This window comes from Rhinopithecus bieti, unplaced genomic scaffold (assembly GCF_001698545.2).
Source record: "Rhinopithecus bieti isolate Rb0 unplaced genomic scaffold, ASM169854v2 scaffold_1368, whole genome shotgun sequence".
Taxonomy (NCBI): Eukaryota; Metazoa; Chordata; class Mammalia; order Primates; family Cercopithecidae; genus Rhinopithecus; species Rhinopithecus bieti.
This window is the reverse complement of record NW_016803382.1, coordinates 334,024-349,480: the sequence shown is the minus strand read 5'-3', so window position 1 is coordinate 349,480 and position 15,457 is coordinate 334,024. Positions and strand designations below refer to the sequence as shown.

The following is a 15,457-nucleotide window of genomic DNA, read 5'->3' as shown; positions in this document are numbered from 1 at the left end:
TTCTTCGCCAAGAACAGCCGGGGCCATCGGGGCGGAGTGGCCAGCGGGGCGCACAACCACCACCTGCACCATCACCACGCCGCCCCGCCCCTGCACCTGCCTGCCCCCTCGGCTGCTACCGCTGGGGCCAAGGCGCGCGGAGCCCGCGGGGGCGCCGGCGGCGCAGGGGGCGGCCTGGGGGCGGCCGCGGCAGCGGGCGAGTTCGCCTTCGCCTACCTGGCCTGGCTTATCTACTCCATCGCCTTCACTCCCAAGGTGGTGCTGATCCTGGGCACGTCCATCCTAGACCTCATCGAGCTGCGCGCGCCCTTCGGCACCACGGGCTTCCGTCTCACCATGGCGCTGTCTGTGCCCCTGCTCTACAGCTTGGTGCGGGCCATCAGCGAGGCGGGCGCACCGCCGGGATCGGCAGGACCCCTGCTGCTACAGCCCCAGCGGCACCGCGCGGCCGGATGCTTCCTGGGCACGTGTCTAGACCTGCTCGACAGCTTCACGCTGGTGGAGCTGATGCTGGAGGGCCGCGTGCCACTGCCCGCGCACCTGCGCTACCTGCTCATCGCCGTCTACTTCCTCACCCTCGCCTCGCCGGTGCTCTGGCTCTACGAGCTCAATGCCGCGGCCGCGGCGGCGGCATCCTGGGGCCAGGCCTCCGGGCCTGGCAGCTGCAGCCGCCTTCTGCGCTTGCTGGGCGGCTGCCTGGTAGACGTGCCCTTGCTGGCGCTGCGCTGCCTCCTCGTGGTCAGCTACCAGCAGCCCCTCTCCATCTTCATGCTCAAGAACCTCTTCTTCCTCGGTTGCCGCGGCTTGGAGGCCCTGGAGGGCTGCTGGGACCGGGGCAGTCGGGCCTCCCCGAGTCGGGCCAGAGGGGGCTACGGTGCTCCGCCCTCCGCCCCTCCACCGCCTCCGCCACCACCTCAGGGAGGCTCCCAGCTGGGCCACTGCATCTCGGAGAACGAGGGGGGTGCCCATGGCTATGTCAACACCCTGGCTGTGGCCTCCCATAATTGAGGGTGAAGGGCATGGGTCCTTGATTTTGGGTTGAGAGTCCCCAACCCCCTTGTCTTCTACCTTCTGTCGCCCAGATTTGATCAGGCTGTATTTGGAAGAGGTAATCCTTTTCAGGGCTAAGGGCCAGGGTGTCCTTCTGTACCCCTGGGGTGAGGACAGCTGGGAGGGAAACCAGCAGTTAATGGTGAGGGAGGTAGGTGCAGTTACCCTCTCCTCCTGTCCTACCCCAATCCTGACCTCCAAGGGGCTGGTACCTCTGCTTCTTGCTTTGCCCACCTCCACTCTAATTCCCATCCATTAGGAGGAGAGGGGTGCTGGGCCTTGGACCTTCCCTCTTGCTTAGAAGTGCCAGCCTCTTTTAGGCTGTGGTTAGTGGCCATTGTCACATGCCTTGAAATTGACCCAGAACCTACTTTTCCACTGATGTGTCTATTGGATTTCTTCCAGGTGATAGATACAAAGTGTATGTCTCTGTGTGTGTAGTGTTGTTTTCTTGTGTCCACCCTGTGGCCCTTTGCAACAGGTAGGAGATCTGGGGAGGCCCTGCCCCCTACACCATACTTACCACCACCCTCCTCTTTTCTGCCTGGATTTGTGACCATGAATTCCCAGGAAGAGCTGGGCCCCTGGGAGCTGCCCAGGTACTCCCCTTGAAGGGAGAGGCTCACCCAGGATCTTCCTCAATCCTGCTCCTCTCTTCTCAGCTCAGGGAGAGGAGGGGATCCATTCTCTAAGGACCAAACTGCACCCTTTCTTGGGTGAGCGAGCATTTCTACCTCCGTGCTTTCAACTTTTGTTGCATCATGCACTGATGCTGCTTGCAAAAAATGAAGACAAAATACTCAGAAGTTGCATTTGCCATGGCCACTGGCTCCAGCTGGGGTTTGGTGCCAGTGTTATTACAGGGTCTGTGGAGTATCAGCCATTGGCTTGGCCTCTCTCTGTTCCTCCCTCTGCACCTAGAACTCTTATCCTTCCTGTGGTTTGGTGCCAACTGGGTCGGATCTGGGCTTAGAGTAATAGCTTTGGTGGGGTTCCTGGATGGCTGTGAAGTTGGGCCTCCCATGGGCCCAAGGGAGTAGGAAGCCCCATTCCCCACCTGTCCTTCCTCTAGGAAGTGTAGATAAGAAAGTGAGGTGGTGACCTCCCGCCTGTGGTCTGGTTAAGTCTCACTAGGGCCAAGGCAGGCTGCAGAACTTTCCCTCTTAGAATTCCTCCCATTGAGGGTGATGACAAGAGACATCCTGGGACTGTGCACTTACAGTCTTGGTGTGGAATGTCACTGCTGCCATCTTTGAGGCAGGATAAGTATTTTTACATATTTTAAGGGTGCAGGAGGACAGCAGCTAACAAGGCCAGGAAATACTTCTCTCCACCCTCAACAGGATGTGGTGGGGGTGAAACTTGAAGAATTTTTGTTTCCCCTTCTCCCTTCTTACGTTTGAGAAGTTTTATGTAGTGTAATAAACTCTAGACAAGTTACCAGAAGATGTGGATTCTAGTTCTGATTCTGTCACTCATTGGCTTTGAGTGACATATCATTTTAATTTTCTGGGCCTGTTTTCTCACATTAAAAAAGTAGAAGTTAGATGAGTGATCTCTAAGGTTGAAGGTAATTTCAACTCTCACATTCTTTGAGTTTGTGGCTCTTGAAAGCCCTGGTCCTGATGCTCCCTGTAAAGGTGGCCAGGAGAGAAGCCAGCCAGGCTGCACCGGCAGAGCATTCCCTGCTCTGCACTGGGTGTGTGAAGCCCCAGCAGAGAGGGCCAGAGGGAGGGCTTGGGTGCCTGGGCTAGCTGTGGGGCAGGGCCTAGCACAGCTGCAGAGTACACAGGGAGGGCCAGAAGTGCCAAGTCACCGGCCGTTAACTCAGCACCCAGGCCAAGCCCCGCCTCCCGCTGGAAGCCCCCTCTTCCAACTGCTTCGGGGCTTAGGGCAGAAGACACCCATGTAGACAGACATAAGAGGGGCAGAAGGCTGGACCAGAGTTCTCTTGAGCCTCCTCGTGCTCTCAGAGCAGGGAACAGCGGGGGAAAATGTTTACACTCCATACACTATCTGTGCTTCCAGTCCCTCACCCTATGTGGCCCAATAGCTGGCTGAATTTCACACTTAATTGGTTTTTTTCTGCCTTCTTCCCCTGCTCCCACTGACTCCTCTCCTCTCCCTTTGATTGTACTCAAGGTTCTGGGGCCTAGGCCCTGGGTGGGTACCATCAGCTGCTCCCTGTTCCCATGTCCTCTCTCCAGCTTTGCTCTGTTTCTTTGCTACCTAATCTCAGTGACTGTGAAAGGACATTGTGTCTGAGCCATGGCCAGCTGCTGGCTGGCCCCCTGACTTGTCCCCTTTCTGTTGTTTGGATGGCCATCTCCTGCTGGGCCTCCCTGACTGTAAAATCTCTGTACTGTTAGGTTTTTGGTGGGAGGCTGTGATAAGTTCCAATGAGCTGCCACTTCCTTGGATGTGAAGAGGCTGATGGCAACTGGGCCAATTCTGGCAGACACCAGGCCCCCAGCTCAGCCCCAGTCACCCTCTTTTCACACGTGGGTCAAGCACCGTGTGCTCAGAGGGTCAGTCCCTTCCTCTGCCGTGTTTTTCTTGAGTCCTTGCACTCACTTTCCCTGCCCCATTCACGATGACCCCCAAAGCTTCCTTTGCCTTGCTTTCTAGGGCATCCCTAGTGAAGGGGCAAACGTGAGATTTCCCCATGGGCCTGACAGCCAAGGCAGAGCACTGCCTTCCGAGGTCAATGCCAGCACCTGCATAGTTCACGGAAAAGGATCCTGGGCTCAGAATTTCGAGAACCGCCTACCCCTAACATTTCAGCAAGTCAGGGCCTTCCTCTCAGTGAGTCCCCAAATCCTTACTTATTTTCAAAAGACTAGACCCTCTGTAAAGACTGTTCCATTTTAACATGCCCTGATTCTGCATCCGTGGGTTTTGTGAAAGAGAGCTAGCTGGCGGTTAGAGCCTGGAAGAAGGAGGGAAGTGGCACCTCACTAGCATTTATCACTTTTTTCCTTCTCTTTTTAAAAATAAAACCAGACTCTGTTCTGAAAATAAAAAACTTGAGGCTTGTGACAAGCTTCCTGTGTGGTTTGTTTCAAGATCTTTTCTGTCCTGGTTTCCTTACAAAATTCTTAAATGTCACTGTGACATTTGCCATTATTTTATAGGTTTGTGTTAACATTAGGGGTACACCTTGGCCCTTTCCTTCTAGGCAGTTGGCATGTTTTTGAGGGAGGCAGTGAGGCTGTGGCCTGGAGCTGGTGAGTGTCTGACAGGCTTTGTTGGCACAGCCAGCTCGGCTCTAATGGACTCAGCCTGAGAGTGATTTTTTCTCATCGCCCTGGGCTCTCTCGCACTTTTCTTTCTTTCCTTCCTTCTTTTCCTTTTCCCTTTTTTTTTTTTTGAGACGGAGTCTTGCTCTGTGCTCCAGGCTGGAGTGCAGTGGTGCAATCTCGGCTCACTGCAAGCTCCGCCTCCTGGGTTCATGCCATTCTCCTGCCTCAGCCTCCTGAGCAGCTGGGACTACAGGCGCCCGCCACCGCGCCCGGCTAATTTTTTGTATTTTAGTAGACACGGGGTTTCACTGTGGTCTCGATCTCCTGACCTTGTGATCCGCCCGCCTCGGCCTCCCAAAGTGCTGGGATTACAGGCGTGAGCCACTGCGCCCGGCCCTTCCTTCTTTTTCTTTTTGAGACAGGGTCTCACTCTGTCACCAGGGCTGGAGTGCAGTGGTGCCATCTTAGTTCACTGCAGCTTCAAACTCTTGGGCTCAAACAATCCTCCTGCCTTAGCTCCCAAGTAGCTGGGACTACGGCGGTGTGCCACCACGCCCGGCTTCCTATTTCTCTCTAAGAGTAGCTTTCCAAAGGGGGAACATCTTGAGAAACTAATTTTTAAATACTGTGACCTCCTCTTTATCACTCTTGCCCCAGCCAGAAGCACAAATTCTTATGTATGAATAAGAACAAGGCCACTGGTTTTTGTTTTTTGTTTTTTGTTTTTTTTTGAGGCGGAGTCTCGCTCTGTCGCCCGGGCTGGAGTGCAGTGGCCGGATCTCAGCTCACTGCAAGCTCCGCCTCCCGGATTTACGCCATTCTCCTGCCTCAGCCTCCGGAGTAGCTGGGACTACAGGCGCCCGCCACCTCGCCCGGCTAGTTTTGTATTTTAGTAGAGACGAGGTTTCACCGTGTTAGCCAGGATGGTCTCGATCTCCTGACCTCGTGATCCGCCCGTCTCGGCCTCCCAAAGTGCTGGGATTACAGGCTTGAGCCACCGCGCCCGGCCATGTTTGGTTTTATTTTAACATGAAGGGTAGTATTAAGTCTAAGGAAGAATATTGGGTCTGCACCAAAATAAACACATAGTGGTCTTCTTAGCACAGAGGCAGCCAGTATCACACAGCCCCTGTGTTGTGACCCTAGCTTGCTGCTTCTGGCTGTGGCAAAGGCTACACAGGGGTTTGACTCAGGAGAGCCCGGGAGGCAAGGTCTGAGAGTGGAAGCTCCTGGGAGCCTGGGCTCTCTCCTCTCGTTAGCTGTGGCTTTGGCCATCAACTGGAACTTCGTCATTATTTATAAAACAGGAGCAATCACAGGACTGTGGTGAGAATTACATGAGGTGATACATGTGAAATGGTCCTTTCCCCTAAGACATGTGTAATTGTAACAAGGAACAAAATTTACATAGAAAATAATTACAGAGCAACATAGGACCATGTCTTCATTTCTCCCTGGAGTGGATGCAAAATAAGGTGATTGACTTGACCAAGCATGTTATGAATGTTTAGAAATGTCTTCTAGGGAAGTAAGCTGGCGCTCACCGATTTTAGTTTGCCAGGCATATCAGAAGGCGCTTTGTGACAGGTGCAGTAGGGACGCGGAGTGATCTCTTCATGTGTAGGCTATGCCCAGGCCACACCTAGGCCTTGCCTGAGTCTGGCCATGCAGTTCTTGCCCCAAGGAAGAACAGGAAAATATAGCATGTGGTTGACTGTCAGGCCCTCTGCACATTAGCCCCTTCCCGCCTCACAGCCACCTTCAGGGCTGCTTTCTCTCCATTTTCCTGAGGTCCAGAAAGAGGAGGTAGCTGGCACAATGCCGCACCGCAGTCAGGAAGAAAAGCCAGTGTGCACCAAGACCCTTCTTCCTCCCACATCTGCACTGCTCCATGCAACCTTTAGTGGTCGGCTGTTGCTTGGGTCCAACTTCCTTTCCATGAAAGCTCAGCCGTGCTAGCAAAAAAGCAGGGGCCGTTTTCATCTTCTGTGAGAATCCCATGACACTGGTGAGCAGAGGCGGCCAGTGGGACACCCATGCAAGAAAGCAGGCAAATGCAGGGGCCAGCGAGCCACCTGCGTCCCTCCTTCTACTCCCTCTCCTCCGGTCATTGTGTACCTTCTTCCTGTCTCATCAGAGAGGAAGGATCCAGTGAGTGAACTCATCCTACGGTCAATGACCTAAGGGGCTATTCTTCCTGGGAAGGACTCCAGGGAGAGGTGGGCTGGGCCAGGCTTCCTGGCACCCTTCAAACCACGAGACAGGAGACTGCATGTTCCTCTCACAGGGAAGACTGGCCCACCTGGATGACTGCTCACCTCCATCAATTTAAATGGACAGGGTACGAGTGTGGACCCAGTGCTACGATCTGGGAGAGGCGATGGGGGCATGGAGAGCCATGCAGAGGCGCAGGGCAAGATGGACCTGGATGCCACTGCAGAGTGAGGAGAGGCCCCGTGGGCAAAGTGTTGGGTATAGAATTAACATTAACAGCTTGTGCCATGGGTTTAGGGGTAGTTGCTTTTCTTTATCTTCTTCTGCAAAATATACCCATGGAATCCATATTGTCGCCATTTTCCCACAACGGACATGTTCACTCAGCCACATACTTCCTGAGCTCCTGAGAGATGCCAAGTATGGGAACACGTATTACTTTTATAATCTGAAAAGGCAAACACTGGAGGGAGAGAGCAATACCTAATAGCAGGGAACGAGGCTCAGTGGTACCTCAGGGGGCACAAACTGCTCTGCCCCAGAGGCAGGCTGGTGCCACTCAGGGATACTGCAGGACTCCCAGGATACCATGAGGTGGTAACTCCTGCCCCACCCACTTTACAGAGGAGCAAGCTACCTAGGGCGGATGAGCAGCTGGCCAGCCCCCAACCCTGCTGCCTCTTCTTTGGAAGGACCCTCTGTCCGACATACCTGACTTGTGGGACGCAGGCCCGGCTGCTGGAGCAGCGGCCCTCCATCTCACTCTGCCCTCAGGTGCCCCAGGTCTTGCTAGAGTCCCAGCTGGCAGGGCGCTAACGCAGAAGAGGGCCCTGCATACTCCTCGTCTATTTAGGAAGGGGAGCACCAAGCAGAGCCCAAAGGCTATAGAGTTAAAACAGCCCACTGCATTGTAAGTACATCTTCTTCTCTCTTATGCCCTATTTAATTTTCAAAGATAAATAGGAAAGGCCAGGCACGGTGGGCTCATGCCTATCATCCCAGCACTTTGGGAGGCCGAGGCGAGCAGATGGCTTGAGCCCAGGAGTTTGTGACCAGCCTGGACAACATGGTGAAACACTATTTCTACAAAAAATACACATACACACAAACTAGCCAGGCACAGTGGTGCGTGCTTGTAGTTCTAGCTAGCTGGGCAGGCTGAGGTGGAAGGATTGCTAGAGCCTGGGAGGTCGAGGCTGCAGTGAGCCATAATTGCACCACTGTAATACAGCCTGGTGACAGAGAGACCCCGACTTAAAAACTAACAAAAAACCAAAACACAACAAAACCAAGAAAGAAGTATATCCATCATACCCTTGCGTTCAGAGATCCCAGCTCAAACTGCTGAACGGATGTTTCAGAGACTGAACACAACCCTTTTTAGACCCTAAACACCTTCAAGGACCTTCCTACGCAGAAAAGAGAAACTGGTTTTGAATCAATTATTCTTTAAAACAAAACAAAACAAAACAAAAAAGCCAAAAAAAAAAAAACAACTAGGATCAAGACAGTAGGCAGGAAGAAGTCATGAAACTGGGAGCTTGCTTGGTGGCCTCATGCATAATTGGCCTGGACACAGGCATGGTTAGATGCTCTTCTAGCCATCTTCTAGCTGCTTCTCTTCCAGCCGGAACCACCTTTGCACACTACTCAAGAGAGGAGCTGAAGAGGTGGGAGGGGCACAGCGTGGAGGGCATTTGTTCTTACAGAGACATTTCTTGGTGAAACAATTTATTAGCCATGGTTCAGAATAATACAAAAATAAAGGTGTGGCTTTATTTATACACATTCTTGAAACTCTTGGCATTCGGCTGAGAGCGGATACCATACTCAGGGTAAGCAAGGACCAGTGTGAGACTGGGCCCAGGAAACAGGGAGGGACTGTAAGGAGAAACAGGGAATGACATTAAAGAAGAAATAGACACTCTGGAGAATTTATGACTCCTTTCTATATGTCATGTCCAGAAGAGGCGTCTACAGAGATCAAAGTAGCCTAGGGATGGGGAGGCTGGGGTGGTGACTAAGGGGGCTCCTGGGCTCAAGTGATCATCTTGCATCAGCCTCCCGAGTAGCTGGAACTACAGGCATGTGTCACCATGACTGGCTAAAAAAAAATTTAGGTAGACAAGGTCTCACTATGTTGTCCAGGCTGATCTTGAACTCCTGAGCTCAAGGAATCCACCTGCCTTGGCCTCCCAAATTGCTGGGATTACAAGCATGAGCCACTGCACCCAGCCCATTCAGCTTTTACATCTCATGTGACCATCCTTTTTTTTTTTTTGAGATGGAGTCTCGCTCTGTCGTCCAGGCTGCGGTGCAATGGCATGATCTCGTCTCCCTGCAACCTCTGCCTCCCAGGTTCAAGCAATTCTCCTGCCTCAGCCTCCCAAGTAGCTAGGACTACAGGCATGTGTGTCACCACGCCTGGCTAATTTTTGTATTTTTAGTAGAGATGGGGTTTCACCATGTTGGCCAGGCTGGTCTCGAACTCCTGACCTCAGGTGATCCACCTGCCTTGGCCTCCCAAAGTACTGGGATTACAGGCGTGAGCCACCGTGCCCAGCCCATCCTGTTTGTTAACGTGTCCTTGGCACTAGTGGTTAAGTTCCTTCGTGGCTGGGGCCATGCCACATGCAATTTATCTTGGTATCCCAAATGCCTGGCACATAGTAGGTGCACCATAAATGCTGAATGAATGAATGATGGGATCTCAAAGACACTCTACCATTAGCTCCTGGGAGCAGGCTGTGTGGATTCCCTGGGGAGAGAAGATAACCAGATGGCTGCAGGAAGAAAACTTAAGAGGGATACCTGGGATTCAAATCCAGACATCTACATGTTAAAACCTGCACTTCACACACGAACAAATACACATGCAGACACGTACACACAGACGAATACTTGTGTATCCATGTGCACACACACTCCTCTCTCAAGTCTGGAATCTGGGCGGTCCCTGGGGAGCCGCCCTCATGCACTGGGCCTCTCTGACTCCACCGTGTCCCAGCCCGAGTTCTTCTGCAGCTGGCGAAAAAGCAGCTGCCGCTGGAGGCTCCTCAGGCTCTCCAGGTCCTCGGGAGAGAGTGGCAGAGCCGGCTTCCCTGGGTCCTGCTCTTCTTCTTCCTCTTCCTCCATTTCCGTGAGTCCGTCGGGGGGCTGCGGGGAGCTTCTGGAGATGTAGCCCTGGTCAGACTGCACTGACCGCCGCTGCTCCTCCTCGTAGGGTGTGTGTGGGTCTTTGAGGACCATGGCGGGTCTACTGCAGCCCCCCTGGGCCTGGCAGCTCAGACTCTGCTGGAAGAGCGAGAGCATCAAGCCTTCGAGGTGCTCCCTCATGTCCTCTGGAAGGTGGTCAGGAGACGCCATGGGGGTGCTGCCAAGGGGCGAGTCCTCGGGGTCCACAGGGAGGAAGAGGACGCTATTTCGCCCAGCGCATGGGCTGCCCAGCAGCGGGCAGGCCTCGCCCTCCCCCGCCAGTGCCAACCGGATAGCAGCACCGTCAGCTAGGGGCCCAGGCTCCACCGCTGCCACCAGGGCGCCCTCCTCTGCGGGGAGCACCAGGGTGTGGAGGGGCTGCGGCGCTGGCTGACCCCGGGGCTGCAGGTGAGGTTCCAGCTTTGCCACTGCTGCTCCTCCTTCCTCCCCGACCAGGAGGTCTATGGCCAGGCAGGCCTGGGAGCCAGGCTCGCGTACCAGGGGCGCCCGCTTCATGATGCCGGTTCCCGGAGGCAGCAGTGGCTCCTCAAACACCTCTTCGTCCAGGGACGGGCCATCCTGGTCATCGGCCGAGTAGAGATTCTCACGCTCGAACCAGTCGGGGCAGCGGGCCTGCCAGTCCCGGAACCTGTCCAGGGCGGCGCGGAGCTGCCTGCCGCCCGGGCTCCGCAGGTAGTTGTCTCCTGACAGCTCCCCCACGCGGTGCATGCGGCCGGGCTGGAACATCTCCAGGTCTTGGATGCGGAAGTACACCTCCTCGAACCTGTCCATGAGCGGGTACCGCGGCGCCGCGCCGAACAGGTCGGGGACGTCGCCGTCACCGCTGACCTCGCTGAAGTAGCAGACTACGTAGGTGCCGAAACAGGCTGGCCTCTTGAAGTCCGGGAGGATCATGTTCATGGCTGCGGTGAACAGGTCCCCCACGGGCTTCCTGTGGTCACAGCGCAGCCGCACAGGCGCTCCCCGGCCCAGGAGCGCCTGCCACTTTGCGCGCGTGCCGCGGGAGCACAGGATGATGATCTTAGAGTTGCTCTCCACCATCTCCTGCTTCTGGCGGCCCACCCAGGTCATGACTCCCACCTCCGAGATAGCCTGCTCTTCCAGCAGGTCCAGGGCCACTTCCGTGCCGCAGGCAGTGAGCAGGAACTGGGCGAATTTCAGGATCACGTCCACGTAGAGGGGGTGGTCAGCTGAGTAGATGATCCAGACCTTCCTGGGCTTCAGCGGTGGGGGGGTCAGGTCAGCCGCAGGCAGGCCATCTAAGGAAACAAGACCACACGTGCTGAACCTCACCCCAGGGCCCAGGGCAGCTCTGTGCCTGTCAGCCCAGGAGGGGCCTGGACCAGGACACAGAGCTTGGCCACCTCCCTAGGCTGAGAAACCCAACTGAAGCCTGTTGGAAAAACCCAGATGTTACTATTCCACCTTTGGCTGCCTGAAAAAAATCAGTCTGCTGCCTTGTGGGAAAAAGAATCTCTCACGTTCCTTTCTGGTCTTTAGCCTATACTTAAATCAAAAAAAGAAAAAGAGGCACCAAGCTCTGTTGGTCTGCTCCAGGGAGGACCTCTTTTCACAAGGTACGATGCACCTGCCTTTCTTTCCTTGTCTGAGTGATTCAAAAAAATGGCACCCAGCCCTTGTTATTGGGGCCCTTGTGAGTGGGGTACTGGAAGGGGCTTCTAAGTGGGGTCTCCTGAAGGGACTCAGGAGTTAGACCACAGGAGGCAACCCACACACTTATCCCAGGAGAACCCTCCACTGCTTTAAAAATAAGCAAACAGGCAAACCAGGAAATACTGACCGGTGTATTTGGTGTCATTACTGTATTTTTCATTTCCAGGCCCTGGAAAGGAAAAGAAATATACTGGAGTGGTTCTTTGGGAAGAGAAATAGAAACCAGCTCACAGGGTGTCTGCCCCATCCTTGACAAAGGGTGAAGGGTAAGGGCGCAGCCCTGAGACTGAGTAGGGAGGCCAGGTTAGGTGGCTGCACAGGCATGAATCCTGGGTCTGCCACTACAAGCACCATGACCTGGAGCAGTTACCAGTGCCTCGGAAATGCAGCTTCTTTCTCTGTGAAATGGGTCTGTATTTGCTCTCGTTTAATGGGTATTAAATGACTGTATGTGAAGTGCCTGGCATGTTGTACATAATCAACTGGGGCCACAGTTATTATTTTGTAGCACTGATCCAGCTGGGACCCCCAGTGCTGGGGGAGGGGGGGTCTACCCTGGTTCCTCATTACGGTCCTGGTCTGCCGCGTCTCCCTGAAATTTGGCTACCCCGAACTGACTCCAGCTGAGGAAAAGCTCTTCCCCACAAGTGTCTGTGCAGAAGGCATGCATCTTACCACACTTCTTTCCAGAAGCAGCCCCACCAGGCTGCTTGCAACATTTCCTCCTGGTATTTTTGAGGTAAGGAAGGGGAACCCACATACTTAAGCAATTGTTCCTCTGGGAGATGTGATGAAAAAACTGCTCTGCAGGAGTTAACTCCTTAGTGACAGCTGGGATGATTGCGATCCACAGATGACTCAGCAAATGACTTAGAACCTTCATCTCAATCCTAACCCTTTCAGCTCTTCCCCAGAACTGTCAAGACAGCCAAATAACCAGCGAGGCTCCTCCTTGCCTTCACCCCATGGTGGTGTGGGGCACTGTGGGAAACAGAGGTGCAACAGCAGAAAGGAAACCCAAAGCACCGCCGCCACCCTGCCCAAACCTTTGGAGAGCTGCACAGCCTATGGAGCATTGGCTGAGATACTATTGAATGTTACTGGAACCTCCCATAGGTCCTCCCATGCCTGGCCGGTTATCTTTCCACCACACAATAATGATTAACACCTAATCCTCACGAGCCTAGGAGAGGGTGGAAACAGGTTCCCAGATGAGGGAAGGAGCAGCCTAGGGTCATGGTGGGGCAGGGAAGGGCTGAGGCTGCAACCGGGAGGCCTGCGTTCCCCCAGCTTAGGACTTGGCCAGCAGAGGGCTGCAGGTGGGAGAAGGAACTGGTATGTACTAATCCCTACTAGCAAGCGCCTTCCTCAGCTACTCATTTAACCTTCGTCACAGCCCTGAGAGGAAGGCATTATCAGTGTATTTTACAGAAAAGAAAAGTGAGTCCATGGTGTGTTAAGTAACTGGCCTGTGACTACAAGGCTAATGAGGTGGGGCTGGGGTCCACCCCTATTGCTCAGGGCAGCCGGAGCCTTCTCTATCACCCGATGCTGACCCTCACTATTCTCCCTGACCCCAGATGTCCACGTCTGGTGGCTGCAGGATGGGGTTGTTCAGGCTGCTCCGCCTGCCTGGTTGGTCATTCCTGACACAGGGAAACTTCACTCTGGCTCTTTCCAACCTGTTGATTTTAATATTACATTTAATAACAACAAATATAATGGTGGCTAACAGATACTGTGCAAATAGCACATGCCAGGTTCTGTGCTAAGAATTCCTGTGTCTTATTTCATTCAGTCCTTTCAACAGCTTTATGACATGGTTCTCAAGCAAGAACCTGAGGCTCACAGAATAAAGCGATTTGCCCTGGTAGTGAGTGGTGGTGCTGGTATTTGAGGTGCTGACTCCAGGACGGCCAGAGCCCCAGCCCTTACCGGCTAGCCTCCAGGTCATGCAGACGATCAGCAGGATGGCAGAGCCCACCAGCAGGACGGAGATGCCCGTGATGAACCAGTACACCCACAGGGGCATGTAGTCTGCGGTGAGCAGAACAGCGTGAGTGATGCGACGGGGCCTGCCCTGCCCACCCTGAGGCCCCCGCCCCGCTCCCCAGCCCCAGGCTCTGTCCTCTTTGGCCCTACCACAACAAACCATGGTCTCACCCCCCCTCTGGGCTGGCCTCAGTTCAGCCTTGTCTGCCCGGCTGAGGCAGGGACTTCTTAAGTGGCCCCTGGGGAATGTCCCCTGAGGGCTGCAGTGCTGTCGGAGAGAGATCCAAGCTTACCCGGAATTGGTTCTGCAATGAGAACAGAGAGAAAAGGAGAAATAGTATTCTTAACGCTTCCCAGGCATCACAAAAAACACAACTGACGTCCCTTGAGGGCTTTAATGACGTTGGCCCAGCACCAGGCACTTTAGATCCAGGTTAAACTTAATGAAACCATCTACAAGAGACACTTGAATTGTTGGTCTAAGAGGAGACACCTTGCCTCTTCCTTGGGAGGCTGGGTTCTCCTTCCAGCCTGGCTCCATGTATGCGCCTTCTGGTGAGCATGTGGCCGCAGCCTCCTGTGCATTAGGGCATGTGACTTTTGAAAACAGCGTCCCTGGTGTGTGATCTTGGACAAGTTATTCAACATCTCTGTGCCTCAATTTCCTCATCCATGAACCTCGGGTTTGGGGTGGGGGATCCTCTACTTCACAGTATCGTGACTCACAATGAGTGAGAATAAAAAATGGACGGCATGTTGGAGCACTGCGCTTAGTGCATGGCGCAGAACTAGGGCTCTAGGATAAAAACCACCCCATTTTCCAATCCAGAAAGTTGAGGATCAGAAAGATTAAGTATTTTGCCTAAGGCTACATAGCTAATGAAAGACAGCCAGCCAGGAGTCTAGCCCCAGGGAGTGACACTCTAAAGCCCCACTCCACACTTCAGGCCTGAAGGACTCCAAGTTACTCTCCTCCCTAACCACTCCCCAGAACCAGGTGAGGACGCAGCGCAGGCTGGGGGCCCTCAACCACTTGCACTCCCAGTATGGCCTGGGACAGCTGCATGTCCCCTACCTGGAGTGTCTGGCATTTCTGGGCAGGGAACAGTCACGGAGTGTCTGAGGCAGTCATTGAGGCAGCTGCTGAAGAAGGGCTGGATCTGCGGGCAGAGAGGGCAGGAAAAGGGCTCCAGAATTGTAGAGCGCCCATGCCTACCAGCCAGCAGAGGCAAGGTGAGAGGAGGGGATCCTGGCTGGCTACTCCATGATTGCCAGGTGGCCATCATCTCCCTCCAGCAAGGGCGGGTCAGAGGACCCCTGCCCAGGTGAGGGTGGGAGAACCGGACAGGAGAAAGGCAGGGGCAGTGTCTTACCAGGCAAGGAATCCTGACTGGTAGTGGTGGCTCGGTGCCAGAGAGCACAAGCTTTCCCCTGTCCACCAGCAGGAACGCCGGCTGTGCACGCTCCCCACTGCCATCCACACCACACTCTCCACCTGTACACGCTCCCTATTCTCTTCCACACTCTCCACCTGTGCACACTCCCCACTCCATCCACACCACACTCTCCACCTGTGCACACTCCCCACTCCATCCACACCACACTCTCCACCTGTGCACACTCCCCACTCCATCCACACCACACTCTCCACCTGTGCACACTCCCCACTCCATCCACACCACACTCTCCACCTGTGCACACTCCCCACTCCATCCACACCACTCTCCACCTGTGCACACTCCCCACTCCCGTCCACACTCTCCACCTGTATACGCTCCCTACTCCTGTCCACACTCTCCACCTGTGCACGCTCCCCACTCCATCCACACCACACTCTCCACCTGTGCACGCTCCCCACTCCCGTCTATACCACACTCTCCACCCGTGCACGCTCCCCACTCCCGTCCACTCTACCTGTGCACGCTCCTCACGCTCCTCACTCCCATGCACACCATGCTCTCCACCTGTGCACACTCCTCACTTCTGTTCACTCTACACTCACCACCTGTTGTGCTCCCTGCACCTGTCCACACCACACTCACCCACCTGAACTTGGTGGCGGCAGCACC

The 15,457-nt window shown here is 54.5% G+C and overlaps 2 protein-coding genes across 3 annotated transcripts in view; one reads left to right on the top strand and one right to left on the bottom strand.

The window, feature by feature from the left end:
• Nucleotides 1-6: 6 nt before the first annotated feature.
• TMEM121B (transmembrane protein 121B) lies at nt 7-4,087 on the top strand. The gene has a single exon (XM_017882072.1). It carries the CDS (start codon nt 337-339, stop codon nt 1,006-1,008), a length of 672 nt encoding a protein of 223 aa, XP_017737561.1. The 5' UTR covers nt 7-336; the 3' UTR covers nt 1,009-4,087.
• Nucleotides 4,088-9,245: 5,158 nt separating this feature from the next.
• IL17RA (interleukin 17 receptor A) overlaps nt 9,246-15,457 on the bottom strand; it is a 25,960-nt gene continuing 19,748 nt past the window's right edge. The window contains exons 9-13 of one of the 2 annotated variants that reach the window (XM_017882050.1): nt 14,464-14,548; nt 13,682-13,693; nt 13,332-13,433; nt 11,524-11,565; nt 9,246-10,981 (exon numbers count right to left, since the gene is read on the bottom strand). In XM_017882050.1, the coding sequence (XP_017737539.1) occupies nt 9,477-10,981; nt 11,524-11,565; nt 13,332-13,433; nt 13,682-13,693; nt 14,464-14,548 (1,746 nt within the window). In that variant the 3' untranslated portion in view covers nt 9,246-9,476. The remainder of the gene's footprint in view (nt 10,982-11,523; nt 11,566-13,331; nt 13,434-13,681; nt 13,694-14,463; nt 14,549-15,457) is intronic. The other variant, XM_017882059.1, reaches the window with a different exon arrangement.